At 38.5% G+C, this 20,803-nt stretch overlaps 1 protein-coding gene across 1 annotated transcript; it reads left to right on the top strand.

Moving 5' to 3' along the window:
• The first annotated feature begins 11,219 nt into the window (after positions 1–11,219).
• LOC127578758 (melanocortin receptor 3-like) lies at positions 11,220–12,197 on the top strand. Its single transcript, XM_052031184.1, has one exon. The coding sequence runs from the start codon at positions 11,220–11,222 to the stop codon at positions 12,195–12,197; it is 978 nt and encodes a 325-aa protein (XP_051887144.1).
• The last annotated feature ends 8,606 nt before the right edge of the window (positions 12,198–20,803 follow it).

Here is a 20,803-nt window from a genome sequence, read left to right as displayed (position 1 = left end):
AGTTCAGGCACAAGCTCAGCAAGCACAACAAGTCCCTAGTATGACCCAGAGTTGTCACATCAACATCCATTCAAAGAAAGCAATGAATCTGAAACTAAACCAATGCACCATTACATGGCCATATGGGACTTTATTAGTATCAGTGGCACAGCTAGTAGAGCTGCTGTCTTACAGCTCCAGTAACCCAGGTTCCACACTGACCTGTGGTGCTATTTGTCTGGATCTTGCATGCTTTCCCGGTGACCTGGTAGGATTCCTCCAAGTGTTCTGGTTTCCTCCCACATCCCAAAGATATACGGGTTGGTAAGTTAATTAAACACTGTAAGATTGCCCTTAGTATGCAGGTTAGTTGCAGAATCTGGGAGGAGTTGATGGGAATGTAGTGTAGGATAGTGTAAATGGGAGTTAGCTGGTTGGCATGGATTCAATGGGCTGAAGAGCTTGCTTCTTTGCTGTGTTACTCAATTACTTAATAGTGTTGAACTAACTCAACCTTAAACTCAAACTCGAACTAACTCAAATTTATGACAACCATAAGCCACCAGCGATGACAAATCAATCAGGTTACTACTTCTTTCATTTTGTTGACTTAGTTACACATAATCTGACCAATAATCAATTTTCCTTCCACAATTATCATATAAACTCAATTCTAAATTCTAATTTCCCAAAGATCAATTGAATTATATAACAATTCAGAAAGTACTCATTTGGTTAGAAGTTGAACAATATTGTTCGATTGGTATGATGTTTAAAAGTCAGAGGGCTAAGAATCAAAACAACTTTTGGGAAAAGGAAAGGCAGCTAAGACTAATTAGAATAGCCTGGGCAACTATAAATATAACTGGACTCAACACATAGCCAGTCAGCTGAGAGCTCACCAGGGTAGAATTTATGCTGGATTTGGTTAATATTCAGGTTTATCCCAACTACTTGTCCTGGACATCATTTCATTTTAAATGTTTAATGATAATTGAGCATGAGTGAGTGAATGAATCACACTGTGAGGGTGCGTGATTACATCATTCCACTGATAGATCTACCAAGGCATGGTAACATTGGAGAGCTTTTCGATCATGCATTCACAGGGAGCTAGATCATGAGCTGAGAAGTGAAGGGATCGAGTCAAATTTCTTAGCCACAAAAAGCCGAATGTTTGACCTGTGTGAGATTGCTACTGCCAGTGACTTGGAGCCAAGAATGCCATGGAATTCCATTCTGTGTCAGCCACAGATGAAATAGTAAATCGCAGCCTAAGAACAATTCCCAAAGCTCTCGAAACAAGGACAATATTGTGTCACAAGTTGCACAAGTCACTGTTAATGTACCAGCAGTTTCTTTCTATGCAATTCCTCCTTTAAAAAATCCAAGGGCTACTCATGTCAGAAGAAAGGATATGCAGTAATAACTTAAATGATGAAGTACAAGACAACAGATAGGATTCTATACTAAGAAATTTCATCTCTAAGGAATTCCAAGAGTGTAGCCTTAAAGTTCTGTTGTCTAGCTCTATATTTGCATCAATTGTAGTGGTTGAAGTATTGTGCAGATTCCTCCTTTGTGACTGATTACAAGGAACGCAATGAGTTTCTTGTAATAAGTCACAAAGGGGGAATCTGCACAATATTTCAACCATTGCAATTGATGCAAATGTAGAGAAAGACAACAGGACTTTAGGGCTACACTCTTGGAATTCCTTAGAGATGCAGTTAATATAGCTACAGACTGTTCCAAATGGTATAAAGCAAGCAGATTCATCATCTATCTTTAGTATAGAACACACTTAATCTTAAGGATTTGAATGTCTTACAACAGATACACTGCATAGTATGCTAAAGTGATCAGAGTCTCCTGTAAGCAATATTTGTAACATATACACTGTGTAACCAGCAACAATAAGCAAAAATTGGTTAACAACATCACAAATTGAAAGCAAAAGCATTTATTAATCAAGATGATACTCTGTCCAGATTATCACATGAACTGTTTAATATCAGAAATGAAACTTCAGAGACTTTTCATAATGCAACTCACAGATGAACAGTAACATATGATGATAAAGCTATTCCTGATGTAAAGTCAACAACTGTTCACGAGTTACAGAATACTGGTAAGACAAGAGGTTGCAAGTTTCTCAGTTTCAGGAGTGAGTAGAAAATCAGAGACATGTACATGAGCTGAGGAGGTGAAATTGACTAGGGAAGCTCATCAGCAGACTGAATCCTTAATAACCGTATGTAATTGTGAGAAGTGCTTACACACATTTTTCTGAAAGATACAGCAGTGTGGTGTATTTCTGTATTATATGTAAATGAGTCATATGCCGAGAGGATATAGTGACATAATCAAATGTACATAAAAACTGTGTACACTGTGTGTAATGAGTTCCTTGCTGTTAGAATTACATTCAAAAGGATACGATTGAACTTCAAGTGATAGGACATGAGAGGTCTCTGGGAGAGTTTTGATTGAAGGTTGGTTCAGAATATCCAACCTTGTCAAAGTGTTCAGGCAAAGACCTCACATCATCTGGTTCATCTTACATGTGGCAAAGGTTGTTCCAGACTGGAAGTACGGGACAATCTCAGAGTGCTAATTTCACAAAACCCCACAAATTTACAGGCTGCCAACAGCAGAACAGTCATACACCTTTCGATTAACAATGAGGTTTTCAAACTGGGTTATTGGATGAAAGGTCATTTAAGGTTGTATAACTACCAGAGTCTCACTTAAGTGTATGGGTAAGCATCAAGCATAGCTTTATACTTCATTTTCTTCTGAGTTGGTGGTGATGGGAGGGTGGGAGGGGTGCAGGGTCAAAACCAAAAGTTTAATTCAAAGGGGAGACTCAGCTGAAATATTTTGGAAAAATATTGAAACACAATCATACCAACGTGATTGGTTCTGACTTGCTACTCATAGAATTATACGAAAAACCAAACATTTCACTTTTCAGATTTTATTCTTTGACAGACATCGTTTATTAGATTATGAAATATAAGTTTTAAATCAGATATGCCATACTTATTAATGTTTTTAAATGTGTGTGTGAGTAGATAATTTAATACCATATTGCAATGATGGTGTTACACCAGCTAGCTAAGGAAGGATATTGTTGATTTCAATTGATCAGGTGGATTCTCAATTAAAATACTTAATGTTTTAAATCTGTATAGGGAATGAATTCACCAAATTAATAAGTATTTTAAAATGCAGCAGTAAGAGTATATTTCCAATGAACATAGAACATAGAACATTACAGCACAGTACAGGCCTTTCGGCCCACAATGTTATGCCAACCTTTTATCCTGCTCTAAGATCTATCTAACCCTTCCCTCCCACATAGCCCTCTATTTCTCTGTCATTCATGTGGCTATCTAAGAGTCTCTTAAGTGTCCCTAATGCATCTGCCTCCACAACCTCTGCCGGCAGTGCATTCCATGCACCCACCATTCTCTGTGTAAAACACTTACCCCTGAGATCCCCGTATATCTTCCTCCAATCACCTTACAATTATGCCCCTTCGTATTAGCCATTGTTGCCCTGGGAAAAGGTCTCTTTCAAGCTTTTTATTAATTTTTTCCAAATTAATACTGATTAATATATAACATCAATGATTGTACATGTAATACAAAGAGATCAAGAGAGCAATCATGGCATAGATAATCATAAAAAGTAATAAAATATAAAAAAAACTTTAGATCTCACAATCTCTTAGTAGATGAATATAATATAAAAGAGAAGGATGAAAAAGATTTATTGTATATATCAAAAAAGAATCCCCAAATCAATAAAAAAAATTGTAAATAATGTAACAAACAAAACTATAAAGAAAATTTCAAAAAAAAAGAAATGAAAAAAAAAGAAAAAACTGGACTGAAATTTCTCAATAAAAACAGAGCAATATTATGTCGTCAACTCCGTTCCTTTAAATTGAAAAGTTATTGAAAAGGGATCTATGTCATATGAAAGTATTGAATAAACGGACTCCAAATGTCTTCAAATTTAAGCGAAGGATCAACAGTACCACTCCTAATTTTTTCCAAATTTAGACATGATATAGTTTGAGGAAACCATTGAAAAGTAGTAGGGGGTATTGGATCCTTCCATTTAAGCAAAGTGGATCGTTTGGCCATTAATGTGACAAAGGCAATCATACGGTAAGCGGAAGCAGGTAAATGGCGAGACTCTATCCTTGGTAATCCAAAGATTGCAGTGATAGGATGAGGTTGTAAATCAATATTCAATACAGTTGAGATAATGTTAAAAATGTCTTTCCAATATTTTTCCAAAAGAGGACAGGACCAAAACATATGTGTCAGAGAAGCCACATTCGATTTACATCTGTCACATATAGGATTAAAATGGTGATAAAAACGGGCTAGCTTATCCTTTGACATATGGGTCCTGTGAACTACCTTAAACTGTATCAAAGAGTATCTGGCACACATTGAAGATGTATTAACTAATTGAAGAATTTTCTTCCATGTCTCTGTAGGTAAAGGTGTCTGGAGTTCACTCTCCGATTCATCCTTAATCTTGTCCAGTGATTCTGGATGTATTTTCATAATTAAATCATAGATTATTGCTATCAAGCCCTTCTGAGAAGGATTAAGACCTAACATTTTTTCCATAATTTCAGTTTTGTATGGTGTCGGAAAAGAGGGTATAGTAGCTTTTAAAAAATTTCTAATCTGCAAATATTGAAAAAAGTGTGATCTAGACAAATTGTATTTATTAGACAATTGTTCAAAAGATGAAAAACAGTTATCAATGAATAGATCACGAAAACATATTATTCCCTTACTTTTCCATATATAAAAAGCTGAGTCAACTCTGGATGGTTGAAAGAAAAAATTAGATTCAATGGAACTTGACGTTAAATTTATTCAATCCAAAAAATTTATGAAATTGAAACCATATTCATATTGTATGTTTAACAATTGGGTTAATCATATGTTTACTTAATTTGGTAAGTGCATAAGGGAGTGAGGCTCCTAAAATAGAAACTAATGAAAATCCATATACTGATTGATGCTCAAGGTGTACCCATTTGGGACATTGAATTACATCTGAATCTTGTATCCAAAAAATTAAATATCTGATATTAATTGCCCAGTAGTATAATCTAAAGTTAGGCAGGGCCATACCACCATCCTCTTTTAGTTTTTGTAAATATTTCTTACTTAACCTTGGGTTTTTATTCTGCTAAATATATGAAAGGATTTTAGAATCAATGGTGTCAAAAAAAGATTTTGGGACGAAAGTTGGAATCGCTTGAAATAAATATAAAAATTTTGGTAAAATATTCATCTTAACTGCATTAATTCGGCCTACCGTTGATAAAGACAGTGGGGACCATTTAGTAAATAATTGTTTAACATGGTCAATTAAAGGCAATAAATTAACTTTAAATAAGTCCTTATGTTTCTTAGTAATTTTAACACTTAAGTACATAAAATAGTCAGTTACTAATCTAAAAAGTAATTGCCTATAAATTGGGGTTTAAAGGTCTCTGACTGTCCATTCGATCTATGCCTCTTATCATCTTGTACACCTCTATCGAGTCACCTCTCATCCTCCTTCTCTCCAAAGAGAATAGTCCTCGCTATGAAGGAAGAATATACTGGGGTCAGCTTGTTAATCAGACATCATGTGAGAATCAACACAACTTTTAGTTGTAATATCTTGTCTACTAGTGACACACCATTGTAAAAAATGTTGTTTCTATATTTGAGCAAAAGTAGAACAAATGCAAACTGGTATTTCATGCAACCATGTAATACAAATGTACTTAATGTCAATGAGTATATTTTAATTTTCTCCAAATGATCATCCTGCTTTTGGCAAGTGGAATTTAAAATAAACAGATGGCTTTTGAGGGGAATTAAACAAACTGTAAAGCTATCAGCCAGAGCTTTATTAGCAAGGCTCAGGAAATCTGAAATAAAAACAAAAAATGCTGGGCATACTTAGCAGGTCAACCGGTATCAGAGGTCAGGAAATCCATGTTAATGTTTCTGCTCAATGATCCTGCATAAGAGTTGGAAAAAAAGTTAGAAGTAAGAGGATTTAAGCTGTATATTAAGTTCCTGCTCCCCAGTCCTCTTCTTCTGGCCTCTTACCATCTCCAGATGTTTTGCCGACTGGCATGAAATTGACTTCCATTTTTCCACTTACTCACTCTAACCTGGAGAACTCTGCTCACCAGGGACTGATACCAATATTGTGATCAGACCCGCGATACTGTTGTTTGGCAAATGACATCCACCTGGCAGAGGCTGAACACTAACTCTCTGACACTTCCTCATACCTGTGGACCATTCACCTCTGAACAACAAGCCATGACCCCCAGATAGTGACTGTTTTCACTTCTTCTGGAGACCTTTTCTCCACAACCTTCATCCTCTTAGACCCCAACCGTGCACAGCTCACTTCTGTCTCATTGCTGAGATCCACAAGAAGTGTGTCCTGATAGACCCATTGTTTTAGCTTGCTCTTGTCCCACAGAATTCACATCTTCCTACTTTAACTTAAATTTATTCTCCCCTCATCCTGTTCCTTCCCATTTCCATCTGCAACACTTCTGATGCCCTCCACCACTTTAAAAGTTTCTAAACAGGTCATTTTCGCCATGGACATCCAATCCCTCCACATCTCCATTCTACATCAGAATGGTCTGTGGGCTTTTCACTTCTTCTTTGAATAGAGGTCCAATGAGTCCTCCTCTATCATCACCTATGAACTTGTTCTCACATTGAACAAATTCTTCTTAAACTCGCTTGACCTCCTCCAAATCAAAGGGGTAGTTATGGGAACTGACATGGGTCCAGCCATACCCAAGTTTGTGGGATACGTGGAACATTCCTTCATTCCTTGTTTCGTTGCTGTGCAGTATCCCTCTCTCACCAGCCCTCAACCCCCACACTCACTTTGCTCTAACATTGATTGGTTGTATCAGTACTGTTCCTTGCTCTCATAAAGAACTCAAAGGTTTCATCATCTTTACTGCCAGTTTCATTCCTGTTTCTCCTGGTCTCTGACACTTCCATCCCCTTTCTCAACTACTTTATCTCCACTTCAGGGGATAGACTACAGCTTCTCCCACCCTGACTCCTGTAAGAACTCTATCTCCTTCATATGTTTTTTGACAATGACACCTTCTATGCCAGTGTTACTGAGATGCCTTCTTTTTTCCTTAACTATAGCTTCACCTCTACCATAATTGACAAGGCTCGCACCCATGGCTATTTCATTTACCACCCTTCTGTCCACACCCCCTCTCCTCGCACACTCTCTCCTTCCCATGCAACCACAGAAGATGCACCATCTCCCCTTTCACCCCATCCTGTCATTCAGGGACCCAAACACTCCTTCCAGATGAAGCAATACTTCACTTGAATTTCTTTCTATTTAGTCCACTGTATGAGGTACTCATGATGTGATCTCCTATACATTGGAGAAACCAAATGCCAACCACTTTGCAAAACATCTCTGTTCAATCCACAAAGATGACCCTGAACTTCCAGTTGCCTGTTACTTTAAGTTTCTATTCTACTTGCACTCTGACTTTTCTTTTTGGCCTCTTACTCTTTTCCTATGAAGATCAATGTAATCTCGGGGAACAGCACTCACCTTCTGAACAGCTACATGACTGTCTTTAAGACTCAACATTGGATTCCGTAATTTCAAATCATCAACTATTTCAGCCTCGTACTTCACTTTTCCAGTGTTTAGGTCTTTTCCCTCTTCCCTCTTCTGGTATTTCAGAGTTAATTTCTCTCCTCTTATTTATATCTCCCCCCTTCCCTTTATTCCAGCCTTTACCACCATCCTTCTGTCAGCACCACTGCCAGCTGTGTCATTCACCTCATCCTAACACATACCTTCTCTATTGCTCTTCCTGCTCTCCCCACTTTCTCTGCAAATTAAAACTTGTTATATCTATAATATTTCCCAATTCTGATGAAAGATCACCATAAAAAATATTAACTCTGCTTATCTTTCCATAGAGCTTTTGGGTACTTCCAGCATTTTCTATTTTTATCTGTAATAAATTTGCTTTTAAAAATAAGTTGACTAATCTAATGAGATCTCAATTTCCTGCAAAGGCATCTGCAGCTCTTTTGCCTTTCAACCAAAGTGAAACTGTTGGGATGTGGTGTTTAAACATGCTTGATAAAAATTGCTAAGTAAAATCCAAAGAACTTCTGAACAGAAGTTTTTTAGGAAGTTAATCCTTGATATTTTCTCAATGCTGGAAAGCTCTACAGTTTACTAAATTCTAGAATGTTAGGTGGGAGTAGCTCTGACTACACCTGCGAAGCAATATCCGGAGTTAGCTGTGGGAGTTGAAGTTTACTAAGGCTCTTGTACTCTGGAGAATTAACTTAGGCAAAGGTCGGTACTATTACATTTGTACTGACACAAATAACATAATTGAAATGATGGAAAGCATCTTATAGGAACATGTAAAGTTGGAGGTCCCATAATGGTAGTAACTTTGATAAATGACAAAACCATGCTCTAATATATATTTTAAAACAATTATTTCAGTAGTCTTCTGTCCCTGGACTTTCCTTTAATCAAAGCTGCAATTTCCTGTAGGATTATCCTTTTAGTGACACGTGTTGTGACATCTCAGCAGCCAGAGTATCCACCTCCACCACCACACCCACTCTGCCCTTCTGAAATAAAAACAGACAATGCTAAGCCAGGCAGCATCCATGGAGGGTGATGCACCAAGTGAACAACTTTTCATCAAGACTCAACGCTATTTTGTTTATGGTAAATATGGAAACTCCTATGTTTTATCTGAATTGCCCAGGTGAAAATGTGATTACTTACTGCAACTAATTTCATAAACAGTGGATAAGCAACTGACTGACGGCATTGCCTTCCTTACATAATAAACAAACTTATGGTTAATGAATCACAAATATAACAGTTATTTTTCATATTTGGAGGCAAAATAAAGATGCAATTTTTTTGTTTTTGGAGAAAACTGAATTTGGAATATCCTGTACACAGAGTTCACAATTTTAACCACTCCCACATCTACCTTGGGAAAAAAGCCACAAGAGGAACATAGAATGTTGAACAGAGAACATAGAACGTTGAACAGCACAGGAACAGGCCCTTCAACCCACAACGTCCGCACCGAACATGATGCCAAATTAAACTAGATCTCTTCTGCCTGCACATGATCCATATCCCTCCATTTCCTGCATATTCCTGTGTCTATCCAATGGCATCTTAAACACCACTATCGTATCTGCTTCCACCATTGCACCGGTAGCCCGTTCCAGGCACCCACCACTCTCTGAGTAGAAAATTTGCCCCGCACATCTCCTTTAAACATTCCCCCTCTCACCTTAAATTCATGTCCTCTAGTATTTGACATTTCTACCCTGAAAAAAAATAATGACTGTCTACCCTATCTATGCCACACATTATTTTATAAACTTCTATCAGAGCAGTAAAATGTTTTAATATTTTAACTCTCAGCTCCAACCAACCTATTTTTTGCTCATTTACAATTTTACCAATCCTTAATTGGGCTAATGGTAAAGGTATCTCTAAAGGCAAGCAGTGGCCAAGTTAACATTTTGGAGTCATGATTCAGGATATCATTGGCACTGCTATTAAAACTTATTTCTTTTTCATTCTTTTTATTAGATTTCAAGGCACTGCTATTAAAACTTCAGCAGGCAGTCAGCACTACCAGCTGTCCAGTCAGTATACACAAGATGTGAGGCACAAAAGGTTAGCATTGGTGGATTTGTTCCTCTTAGAAAGTTCCTGCAGACTGGGTCCTTCTTCTTATATAGAGACCAGAGACTAATGGGAAACCACAGGATGTACAATATTGATTCCTGCTTTTTGGAGCAGGTTATTTTCATTGAGAGGGATAGTTTGGTTAGCTATCTTACCTGACCTAACATGGGTGAAAATTAATCAGGGTCTGACTTATGGGAGTGGAATTTAACACTGTTCACACAGCCCACGTGGGTCAATGGGTTGTTCAAATAATGAATAAGGGATAAAATTGCATTTGGTCCCAGTTCCCCATCCCAGCCACAGAATCTCAAAACAGATTTGATATTATTAGGTGATATGGGGACTCCATGTCAAGTAATTGAGGCATTAGAGAAACAAAGGACTGCTGATGCTGGAAGCTAGATGAAAAAGACGATGATGCTGGAGGAACTCAGCAGGCCAGCCAGCATCTGTGGAGAAAAGCAGGTGGTCAACGTTTCAGATCAGGATGTTTTAAAGCAGCACAGGCAACACCCTTACCTCTCCATGTGGGATTCCCCTCCTGCTCCAAATACACCTCGGATTAAAAGCAAAAAATAAACTGCTGGAGGAACTCAGCAGGTCGGGCAGCATCTGTGGAGGGAAATGTGCAGTCGACATTTCCATTTTCTCCACCACAGATGCTGCCTGACCCACTGAGTTCCTCCAGCAGCTTGCTTTTTTGCTAAGATGCAATCTGTTGGTTATGGCCATGTGAGACTCTTCAGTTTGCTGAAGTATCTCAGCAAGCTTTCCCTCTGCCATTGAACATGATGGGGTGTCCTGTGACAGAGTGCAATTGGAAAATAGCCTGCAGAGCTTGACCAATAGGCTAGGGATGTCTGTGTTCAATACTACTTCCACTGAGAAAAGCTGACAGCTCATGGAAAAAAAACAAGCATGCTGATATGAAAACTTTACTATAGCTATGCACTCACAAATAATAACACAAGAGGGCACCAAGCAACAATAATACTGACATTGAAGAGTATGAAGACCATCCCACATTTCCAGAATATAGCTGCTGTCTGGAGCAGCAATTCTCTGCCAGTCAGCCATAACCCTGTACTTTAAATGGACATTTTAAATCTCTAAAGGATAGGGAGGAGCTGCTGTCTGTCAGTGGACTATAAATGCATTGAACCATCAGCTCGCACGTCAAAGGGAATGTATTAATTCTCCGCATATGAAGAGAAAGAAAGAAAAGTTGGGAACTCTCTGTTTTGGATTTCTTTAAACCAGCAACAATAGGTCTTGCGGTGACCTGAAAAGAATCAATAACTACTAATCGATATCGTAAAGAATGATTTGTCAACTTCAAACCTCTGTTTGAATTAATGGAACTTTTCTCACAACTCCAGAGAGGAAATTTCATTCCTTTTAAGCTTTGCTTCTAAAAGTACAACTCAGCCATTGTCAAGATGAATGCCACATATTCTATATTCTTCTTTCAACTGCCGATAATGAACAGCACAGAGGATCTGAATGAAAGCAGCATCCCGAGCAACAGGAGCAGCACAGGCTTCTGCGAGCAGGTCCCAATTAAAGCTGAACTGTTTTTCACTCTGGGTATCATCAGCTTCCTGGAAAATGTCTTGGTCATCCTGGCAGTTCTTAAGAACAAAAACCTCCATTCTCCCATGTATTTTTTCCTCTGCAGTTTAGCAGTGGCAGACATGCTGGTAAGTGTATCTAATGCCTTGGAGACCATTGTGATGGCATTTTTAAAGAACGGCTACTTAGTGGCAAATGACCAGTTCATTCAGCAAATGGACAATATTTTTGACTCAATGATCTGCATTTCTTTAGTGGCATCAATATGCAATCTGTTGGTCATTGCCATCGACAGGTACATCACGATCTTTTATGCTTTGCGCTACCACAGCATCATGACAGTAAAGCGAGCTTTAATTTTGATCGTAGTTATCTGGATTGTTTGTATTTTCTGTGGCATCATCTTCATTATATATTCAGACAATCAAACTGTCATCATTTGCCTTATCACCATGTTCTTCACCATGCTTTTCCTCATGACTACTCTTTATGTCCACATGTTCATGCATGCTCGTCTGCACATTAAAAGAATCGCTACACTCCCAGTCACTGGCGTGGTCCGTCAGAAGACATGCATGAAAGGGGCCATTACCATTACTATCCTGCTTGGGATCTTTATCATCTGTTGGGCTCCTTTTTTCCTTCACCTCATCATGATTATATCATGCCCAAAAAACCCATACTGTATATGTTACACTTCACATTTTAACACATACTTGATCCTCATCATGTGCAATTCAGTCGTTGACCCAATTATTTACGCCTTCCGGAGCCAAGAGATGCGCAAGACATTCAAAGAGATCATTTGCTGCTATTGCATGAATCTCAGCTTTCGCTGCAAGTAGTAACTTTGACAGCTACGGAATATCGTGAGGAACAACAGTCCTGAGCAAGGCTTGAACCCATGTCCGATAATCTCTCAGTGTTAAGAGAAACTATGTGGACAGAACATTGGATGATGGAAGCACGGATTGAAATGCTTCATGAAATATCTGTTGCAAATATTCACTGCAGCTTTTGGAGAAAATGTTAAAAGCTAACAGTATTTAATCTCTTGTGATACTTGTTGCAGGCTATGTTCTTGTGCTACAGAAATGCAAACTGACGTGATTAATGAATAATAGTGAACAGTTATGAATGTAGATATAGGCAAGAATGATACTTAGGCTTCTTTAGCAGACAATAGCTTAATGTGTTTGACATTCCAATGTTTGCAATTAATGGAGACACTGCACAGTTTAAACTCTTGGGGTTTCACAGTTAAGTTTGCAGTTGAAGAATGACACACATGCAGGTTTTGCACCAACAAGTGAATATTTCAGGTCATTTCTAATCTAATATTCTGTCCCATCACTTGGCATTTTAATAATTGCTACTGCTTCAGATGAATATTCAATGCCTTTTCAAGGAGCGCAAGACTGCAATTCTCTGCATGATTAATTGTTTACTTTCCTGCTTTCTAAGGTCTGCTGTAACAATTATACAAATTGTAACAGGGTATGTTTCTGGTTGACAGTCATTTGCACACTGAGTCTTGAAATTTCCTCAATCAAATATGTAGCCAAATTGTGGAATTTGGGTATGTGAGCCATTCATGAAAGTATAACATGCTTAGAAGTCTTTGAGGTTTTTCAAGTACCTATTGATCCCTGAGATGAAACTCATCTCTGTTCTTAAATTTCTGTGCTTTATATGTGAGTTTCCTGCAATTGTGTTCTCTTCCAGAAGCACTTTTCAAATTACAACTAGACACAATGGGAAACAGGATCACTATTCTAGTGCTTAATCCTCACTGAGCCACTTTGTATTCTGTTGTTTTTCTTGCATGTTTATGGCATTAGTATTATCTATAATCTCAACATTTTACAATGTATTTTTCTAAATATGTTCAGTGTGATTTGCATGAACTATTTTTTTCACACATAAAGATGAAATATATGGTGTGAGGTCAGCCTCGTTGCTGAGTTATGCATATTTTATATGCAACGCTATGTGAGGGATGGAAGAATTTTGAGCGGAACTTGACATACTGACAGAATGAATATATTTTTGAGTCTTATTTTTGTATTATCCTACAGAGGAACTCTAGATCAAATACTTCTGTCAAACTAGACTGGGATATATGTCAAGCAATCTTTAAAGACTTGATTGAACTTATATATTGTGTATTGGTGATGCTTCACATATATAAAATATATATCACTAATATTATTTTTATATAAAAAATGTACAGAAATTGGTACAAGAAAAAAGTTAACATTTTCAAAAATAAGATTTAGGATGGCACAGAACCCATTAATAGAAACTGTCTGGCTCCTTGGGGAAAACTGTATGTGGTCAAAACCATCTACGAAGTTTAATGAACCAGATTTCACATTGAGTGGTGCTGTTCTCAGAGAGTTACTGAGTGCAGTGTTTCTCAGCAGTTTCAGTAATATATCTATTAGCAAGATATGGATAGCTTATGCACCTATAACAATTTACTTAATTAAATACAAGGTAATTTTTAAAAGATTTCCCTGAAATTAAGTTGCAGAACACTGTTTTTGCCAACATTATGCCACTGAAAATCTTTTTTCCTAAGAGAAACACTAGACACAAAAAGCATCAAGAAATATAGCGAGAGACAGAGTAGAAAGGCGGTACTGAGATAAAGAATCAGCCTTGGTCGAATTGAATAGCAGAGCAGATTCAAAGGGGCGAATAGTGTACTGATTTCCTGCGTTTCTGTAACAATGATTTCCAGGTCCTCTTGTCTCACCCTGGAGACTTGACCAGACATATCCAGGTATCAGTCGCCCTTGGGCCTCATACAATCTCTATGCTGGGGCACACAGGATGATGATGGCCCCTCCTTTTTGGAGCATCACAGAGAAAGTTAGTCTACATTTTCTCAGAGTGCCCCATTTTCGGGCTCTCTTCAGACAACATGGTCTAACTTGCCCAGCATCAGACTGACACACCCGCAGGGAAGAAATTACTTGCCTTCATCCTTGCAGTCCTCCACCAGCACTGCAGCAAGCACACCTTAGCCCCAACCCACCGATCTCCTGCCTTATCCCTTCACTCTCTACCAGTACCACAATCCCCCACCCCCCATTTTCCCCCGTCGATCTCACAAGCCCTCTTGATATGCAGCTGTTCCTGACCTCCCTCATCCATACAATCTGATGTTGGTCCCAAAACCAAATCACCCACCCGCCCATCCTGCCATTGACCATTACCTAATGCTCCCAAGCCCAAACCACACATGCCACAAAATGCTGGACTCCAATGCAACCACCTCTATCTCACTGGACACAGCACAGGGCATGTGACCTCTGACCTCCCAAACCAGGCTGAGAAGTTCAGCACATTTGACTCTGAAAATTTCCAACATCTGTTTTCTTAGACCTCAAGCCTTGGGCTTTGCATTAACTACCAAAATAGCCATTGGTGTCCAGCTGTTTCACTCTCCTGATGCACCCTTAAGATGTGCTAGGACATACAATAATGTTATCCAGAAAAAATTGCTGAATTGTACTAGTTTATGACCAAATGGTTAAAGGATTCTTAAAACATTTTTTATGCATTAAATGTAAATATTTCTCATTTTGCAACCATAATAGGTGCTTAATGATTGACTTTTTAAGTAGCCATTTGGCATCATGCAAAATCCAAAGTTAATTTGTAATCTCATATCAATTTAATAAAGACTACAAAATAACATTTAAAAAAGCTAAAGTCTTTCCTCATTGGTTCTGCATAACTCTTCCCTCTCATTTCCACCTAGTTTTCTCTCCTCCTGCGCTGAAGTTGGTAACTTAATCTTTTTTTTGATCTTCAAGGGACAATTGACACCTCAGTCAAATAACTAACTTTTTTTTCATTAAACCTGATTGTTAAACAACAACAGGCTGATGTTGATTGTGGGAGGAACTTTATTATTGAGCAGTCTGATCATGTTCTCAGGCCAAGTTCACACCACAGGGAAAGTAGGCAACTTGGCATCAATTGAGCAAACAGAGGACAGTGTTTGAAACTTTCTCTCCATATGGCTCAGGTCTGCACCAAGCAACCCATTCAAAAACTGAGCCATGGATATGTTCAGTGTAGAATAAGATGCCAAAGGAAACTGTGATGTATGTTATTAATAGTAAAACTACTATTAAGTAATATTCCTACTTCTGCTTCATTTATGTGGATAATACACCTTTGGTTACCATATGCCTTTGTACTTTAAGCAGTCTTCTGTTACTATTCAATTGTACTGTACGATATGTTTGTAATATTTTCAAATACTTAATTGTTTTATTGTGCCAGTTGAAACCAAATAAGCATTTGGTCCATGCCTTGATTGTTGATGTAATTAAACTGCATGTTTTATTTACCTTTATTCTTGGTTAAAGGATACACAGAGTAGACATGATGGTCTGTTGCTATGTATTACAAATAAGTGTATGTACTTTTATGAAACTTCTTGAAGCTAGCAATCTCTGGAAAATCTGGGAATCTTGTTCAGATTTGATTATCAGTGTATTCTTTTATTGCTTGTTTACGTACAGTATATTGCAAACGTATAAATATATGGAACCACACAATTCAAAAATCTGGAATTTGTGCTTTAATGCTTTTTTGCTGGATTTAGTGTACTTCAAGTACATAAGCAGAAAAAATCCTTTTAGATACAATTTTACATGTGGCAGAGTAGTTAATGTGAATGTGACATGTCCTCAGTAAGTACAAGCGATTCAATGCTATCATGTGTAGCTTGTTGAATAAGATAATATTCTTAATGTATTTTAGCCAGCCAGTATTTAGCATTGGCAGGGGTTCGATTCTTTCTTACCATCTTCTCATGCAGAAATGTCATTACAGTTATGAGGAGTGTCACAGGAATTTGTATTGGGCCCTCAGTTATTTACAATTTATATTAATAGCTCTGATGGAAAGTCAGAGTGCAAAATGCCAATATTTATGGCAACACAAAACTAAGTGGGAGAGTGAGTTATGGGTAGGATATAAGGAGTTTGCAAAGGAATAGAGAGAAAGTGGGCAAAATGTACAGGAAGACAGAAGAGACTACAGATGCTGGAATCTGGAGCAACAAACAATCTGCTGGAGAAACTCAGCAGGTCGAGCAGCATCTGTGGGAGGAAGGAATTGTCAATGTTTTTGGGTCGAAACCCTGCATCAGGACCCTGCCACAGGTCTTGGGAGTCCTGATGCAGGGTCTCGACCCGAAATGTTGATAATTTCTTTCCCCCCCACAGATACTGCTCAACAAGCTGAGTTCCTCCAGCAGGTTGTTTTTTGTAACATAGGAAGATGTGAAATTATTCTCTTTAGTAGGAAGGATAGAATTTATAAAGTGGTGAGGAACAATTTAATATTCATAAAGGGATCTTGGCATAGTGGTTTCTAAGATGCAGAAAGTAAACGTCAAGCAAGTTGAAAGTTAAATGCTATGTTGGTCCATATGGAAACAATGAAGTGACTCAACACCTTCAGAAATAGAGTCTCCATGAGAAAAAGCATGATTTGAAACTGGTCTTTGCTTCTCCCCCACATCCCCGCGCCCCCCCCCCCCCCCATATTCTAATGTAGATGAACAAGTGAGGAATATGGTTCCTTTACAAACAAAAGAGCAAACTGCCTTTCTCTTTTTTTCCTGTATTTCCTCATATTCCTTTACAACATAGGAGGCAGCCATTCATCCCATTGAGTCCATGCCAGCTCTCAGAGCAATGCTATCAGTCCCATTGGCCTACCTGGTCTCTCTCACATGCCTTTTCTACTAAATTGCTGCTTCATGGACTAGAAATATACTATTTTCACAAATGTCACATTCATACAAAACACATTGGAAGAGAAGTGTTTCCATCAATACGGGTACATTTACAAACTGTTGAGGTACATCTTACATCCTCAAAAAGTTATTTTTAATTGTAAACTCTTGTGGTCATGTGGAAAATTTCATTTCATTCGAACTCCTGCATTTTCATTGTTCAATGTATCACCAAAAACAGTGCATTTCACTGTAAAATATGATGCATCTTGAACATTTCTCTGGGTTCCACAATTTGTTAGCTAAGGCTATCTGTAATTATGCAAAAAGTGAATAAGTGGAATTTAGATTGAGATCAGCTATAATCCAATGTCAGAACAGGTTTGAGGGCTGAATGACCTGCTCCTGTCCCTAATATAATGCAGTCTAATTAGCCATTTCTTTGCTGCTGGCTAACTAGGTTTCACATGCAGACTTTGACATCAAACCTGATCACTTCAGATACATTGTGCAAAGTCTTGATCCAAATGAGGAAAATCATAAACACAATTCTATTGAAAAAAACTGGAACAGATTGTAGGTTACTTTGATGATATATAGTGATCCCAAACTATTACATGTGCACTTCATGTTTTATGCCATCCAATTCCACTTTGTAGTATTCAACTGCAAAATGTTGTGTAATTGCAAATTTCATTGCTGGAGACTGAGCAATTGGTGTTAAGAATTTATTATTGTGAACTGTGTTATGCAATACTGTCTGCTATATTACAAGCAGCTTTACCTATTCTGAAATATGAACCTTATATCAATAAAGAGCTTATGCTGAATTATCTACTTTTACTTGTTCCTTTCTGAATGACAAAACATTTTACAGTGATTCTACATTTGTAAATTATGTACAATTGGTTTAGTATTTTAAAATAAATTTGTGCTTTAACAATTATAACATCAGCACTAATTCAAATAAGCCAAACATGGCTGTTAAACTAAAAGTGGGAGATAGTCACTGACATAGCTCAAAAAATATATACAGTTGTTAGCTTAGTACTGGGTGTTACTTTGGTGGTAAGATAAGTCAGGGACAGTCTCGTGAAACAAATTCATGGTGAATCCACGGGCCATTTTGCACCTCACCTTTTTCTGTCTTGCAAAGATACACTAAAGATAAAAAGTAGGCTTTATTGTTATCAATTTGCTATGAAAAAAAATGTTCCTTTACTGCTGCTGAAGGTCAGTTTGTACTGCATTCATCTGCGGGTAGTGATGTCTTGGGTCAATCTTCCTCAACAAGAATTAAGCCAATGTTGGCTCCTCAGACGATTCCTGATGTAGCCTTAGAGATGATTCTGAGTAATTGATGATGGTGTGAATGCACACGTTGACTGGCCAGGATAGGAATACTCCTTCCATGGGTGTATCTGTTCTTGTATCAATGGGAGGGTGTGTATTCCTATCAGTAAGAGGTGATATATGACAACCCAAATGTCCAGGCAGCCAAGTGCATATAAATATACTAGTCGATGTACTGAGACTTCAGACAGAGAACTGTGGTAATCACTCACTCTGACTGCACTGAGGTAACATTACACCTTCTTACTCAAAACCAGGAATGTAGTACTAAGCCAAAGGCTCACTGTTGTAATAGTTCATGACTTTTTAATTCATCCACAAGATATGGATGTGAATGGCAGAGCCAAAATTTCATTCCCATCCCTAACTGTTCTTCCTGTAGTAAAAGTATTCCCACAGCACTTTCAGGTCATCTGTTCAAGGATCTCAACGTAGCAATAATGAAGAAATAGTGACATGTGTCCAAGTGACGATGGTGTAACTTGTAGGTGGTGATAGTTTAATCAGTATGCTCTCCTAATATCCCAGTCCATGGGTTTGGGAGCTGCTGTTGAAGAAACCTTAAGCTATGCAGTACACACTGGAGGCATATTGCACTGATCATTAAGTGCGTGGGTGCCAATCAAATTGGTTGACTAATCCAAGATGGAATAGAGCTCTTTGAGTGTTGCTGGATTTTTACTCTTCCAGGCAGGTGGAGATTACTCAGTTATGCTCCCGACCTGTGCTTTGTAGATGGGGAAACATATTTGGGGTGCTTGAACCTGTATATCCCACAACGGGGTATCGAGTTTATGATGCACAAAACAAACTGCTGGAGGAACTCAGCAGCTCAGGCAGCAGCTGTGGAGGCAGAGGGATAGTCACCATTCTGGGTTGAGACCCTGCGTCAGGCTGGGAGTGTAAAGGCCAGTATAAAAGGGGTGATGGGGAGGGGTGAGGCAGGAGCTGGTGAGCAATAGGTGGATCCAGGTGAGGAGTTGTTGATGGGCAGATGGAGCAAGGGGGGAGGAAAGGGTGAAGATAGCGACAGAGGCTGGGGGGTGATTGGTGGAGACAAAGGGCTGAAGATTATGGAATCTGATAAGAAACGGAAGTGATGAATGAAACCAGAGGGAAACCAAGCAGATGGGAACAGTGTGTCGAGGGTGTGGGTGATATGCAGACGGCACCAGCTGGGGGAGGAATAAAGGTGGGTAACAGGAGGCTGGACGGAAAGGGGTGAAGGAGAGGACCTGGGTGGATTAGAAGGAGAGAGAAAGGAATAGTGTTACCTGAAACTGGAGAACTCAATGTTCATGCCTTTGGGTTGTAGACTACTCATGCAGAATATGAGGTGCTGTCCCCTAGTTTGCATTTGGCCTCACCCTGGCAGTGAAGGAGGCCGAGGACAGATACGGTCGGTGTTTAAATGGGGAGGGGAGATGCTCAAGATGTCCATTGCGGATAGAGTGCAAGTACTCAGCAAAGTGGTCATCCAGTCTGTGCTTGGTCTCACCGATATGGAAGAAACCACATCGAGAGCACCGAATACAATAGACAAGGTTGAAGGAAGTGCATATGAATCCAGTTCATGATATTTACCGCATCTAATAATCTGAACATACTGTCGAATTCCTGAGTGATGGACATTGTGTTCTGAAGGAAAGAGCAATGCATCTTCTCATTCAATTGTGCTCATGATTTATTAAATGTACAGAGGTATGGTAGATCAATGAACAGTCTCCTTTATTTGCATGTGCATTGAAATTTACTCCGTACCGAGCAAAATCCAAACTGCCATTACAACTCATTCTACATCACAAATTAATGAAACTTTCAGCTCTATGTATCTACTCTGTAACTCCAGCTGGAAACAGAAATTCCATTGCAAAACTCTTATTCATACATTTTGGACCTGGAAGCTTTATTATTTCATGACACCTGACACAAAATTTGATCTGCTTTTATCATTCTCTTCATCTTATCCTTGGAGTCCAGGGACAAAAAAGCCTTTCAAAGCTAATCTTGAACAAGTACATTCAGCTTCTGTACATTTATCACCAAAACTTTCAAGGGGCTGAATGCAATGCTCCTGCTAAATTTTGCAGATTTAAAATGTTCCGTAAAAGAGAAAATCAATCTTGCACAAAGCAATACCTTGCAGTGGTTCAAGGTTAGACTTACATTCTTGAGAATTGTTTGGAGGTCACTGGGGTGTTTGATTTTATCAGCCCTGTGTCTTAGTTTTGAAGTTAATAACAAAATGAAAAGACAATGTTTATGACATCGGCAATGCGCTATTTCACTTGTGTGCAATAGAAACAAAGTCCAGTAGAGGGAGCACTGAGT

Source organism: Pristis pectinata, chromosome 16 (assembly GCF_009764475.1).
Source record: "Pristis pectinata isolate sPriPec2 chromosome 16, sPriPec2.1.pri, whole genome shotgun sequence".
Taxonomy (NCBI): Eukaryota; Metazoa; Chordata; class Chondrichthyes; order Rhinopristiformes; family Pristidae; genus Pristis; species Pristis pectinata.
This window is presented reverse-complemented; position numbering and strand designations above follow the sequence as displayed.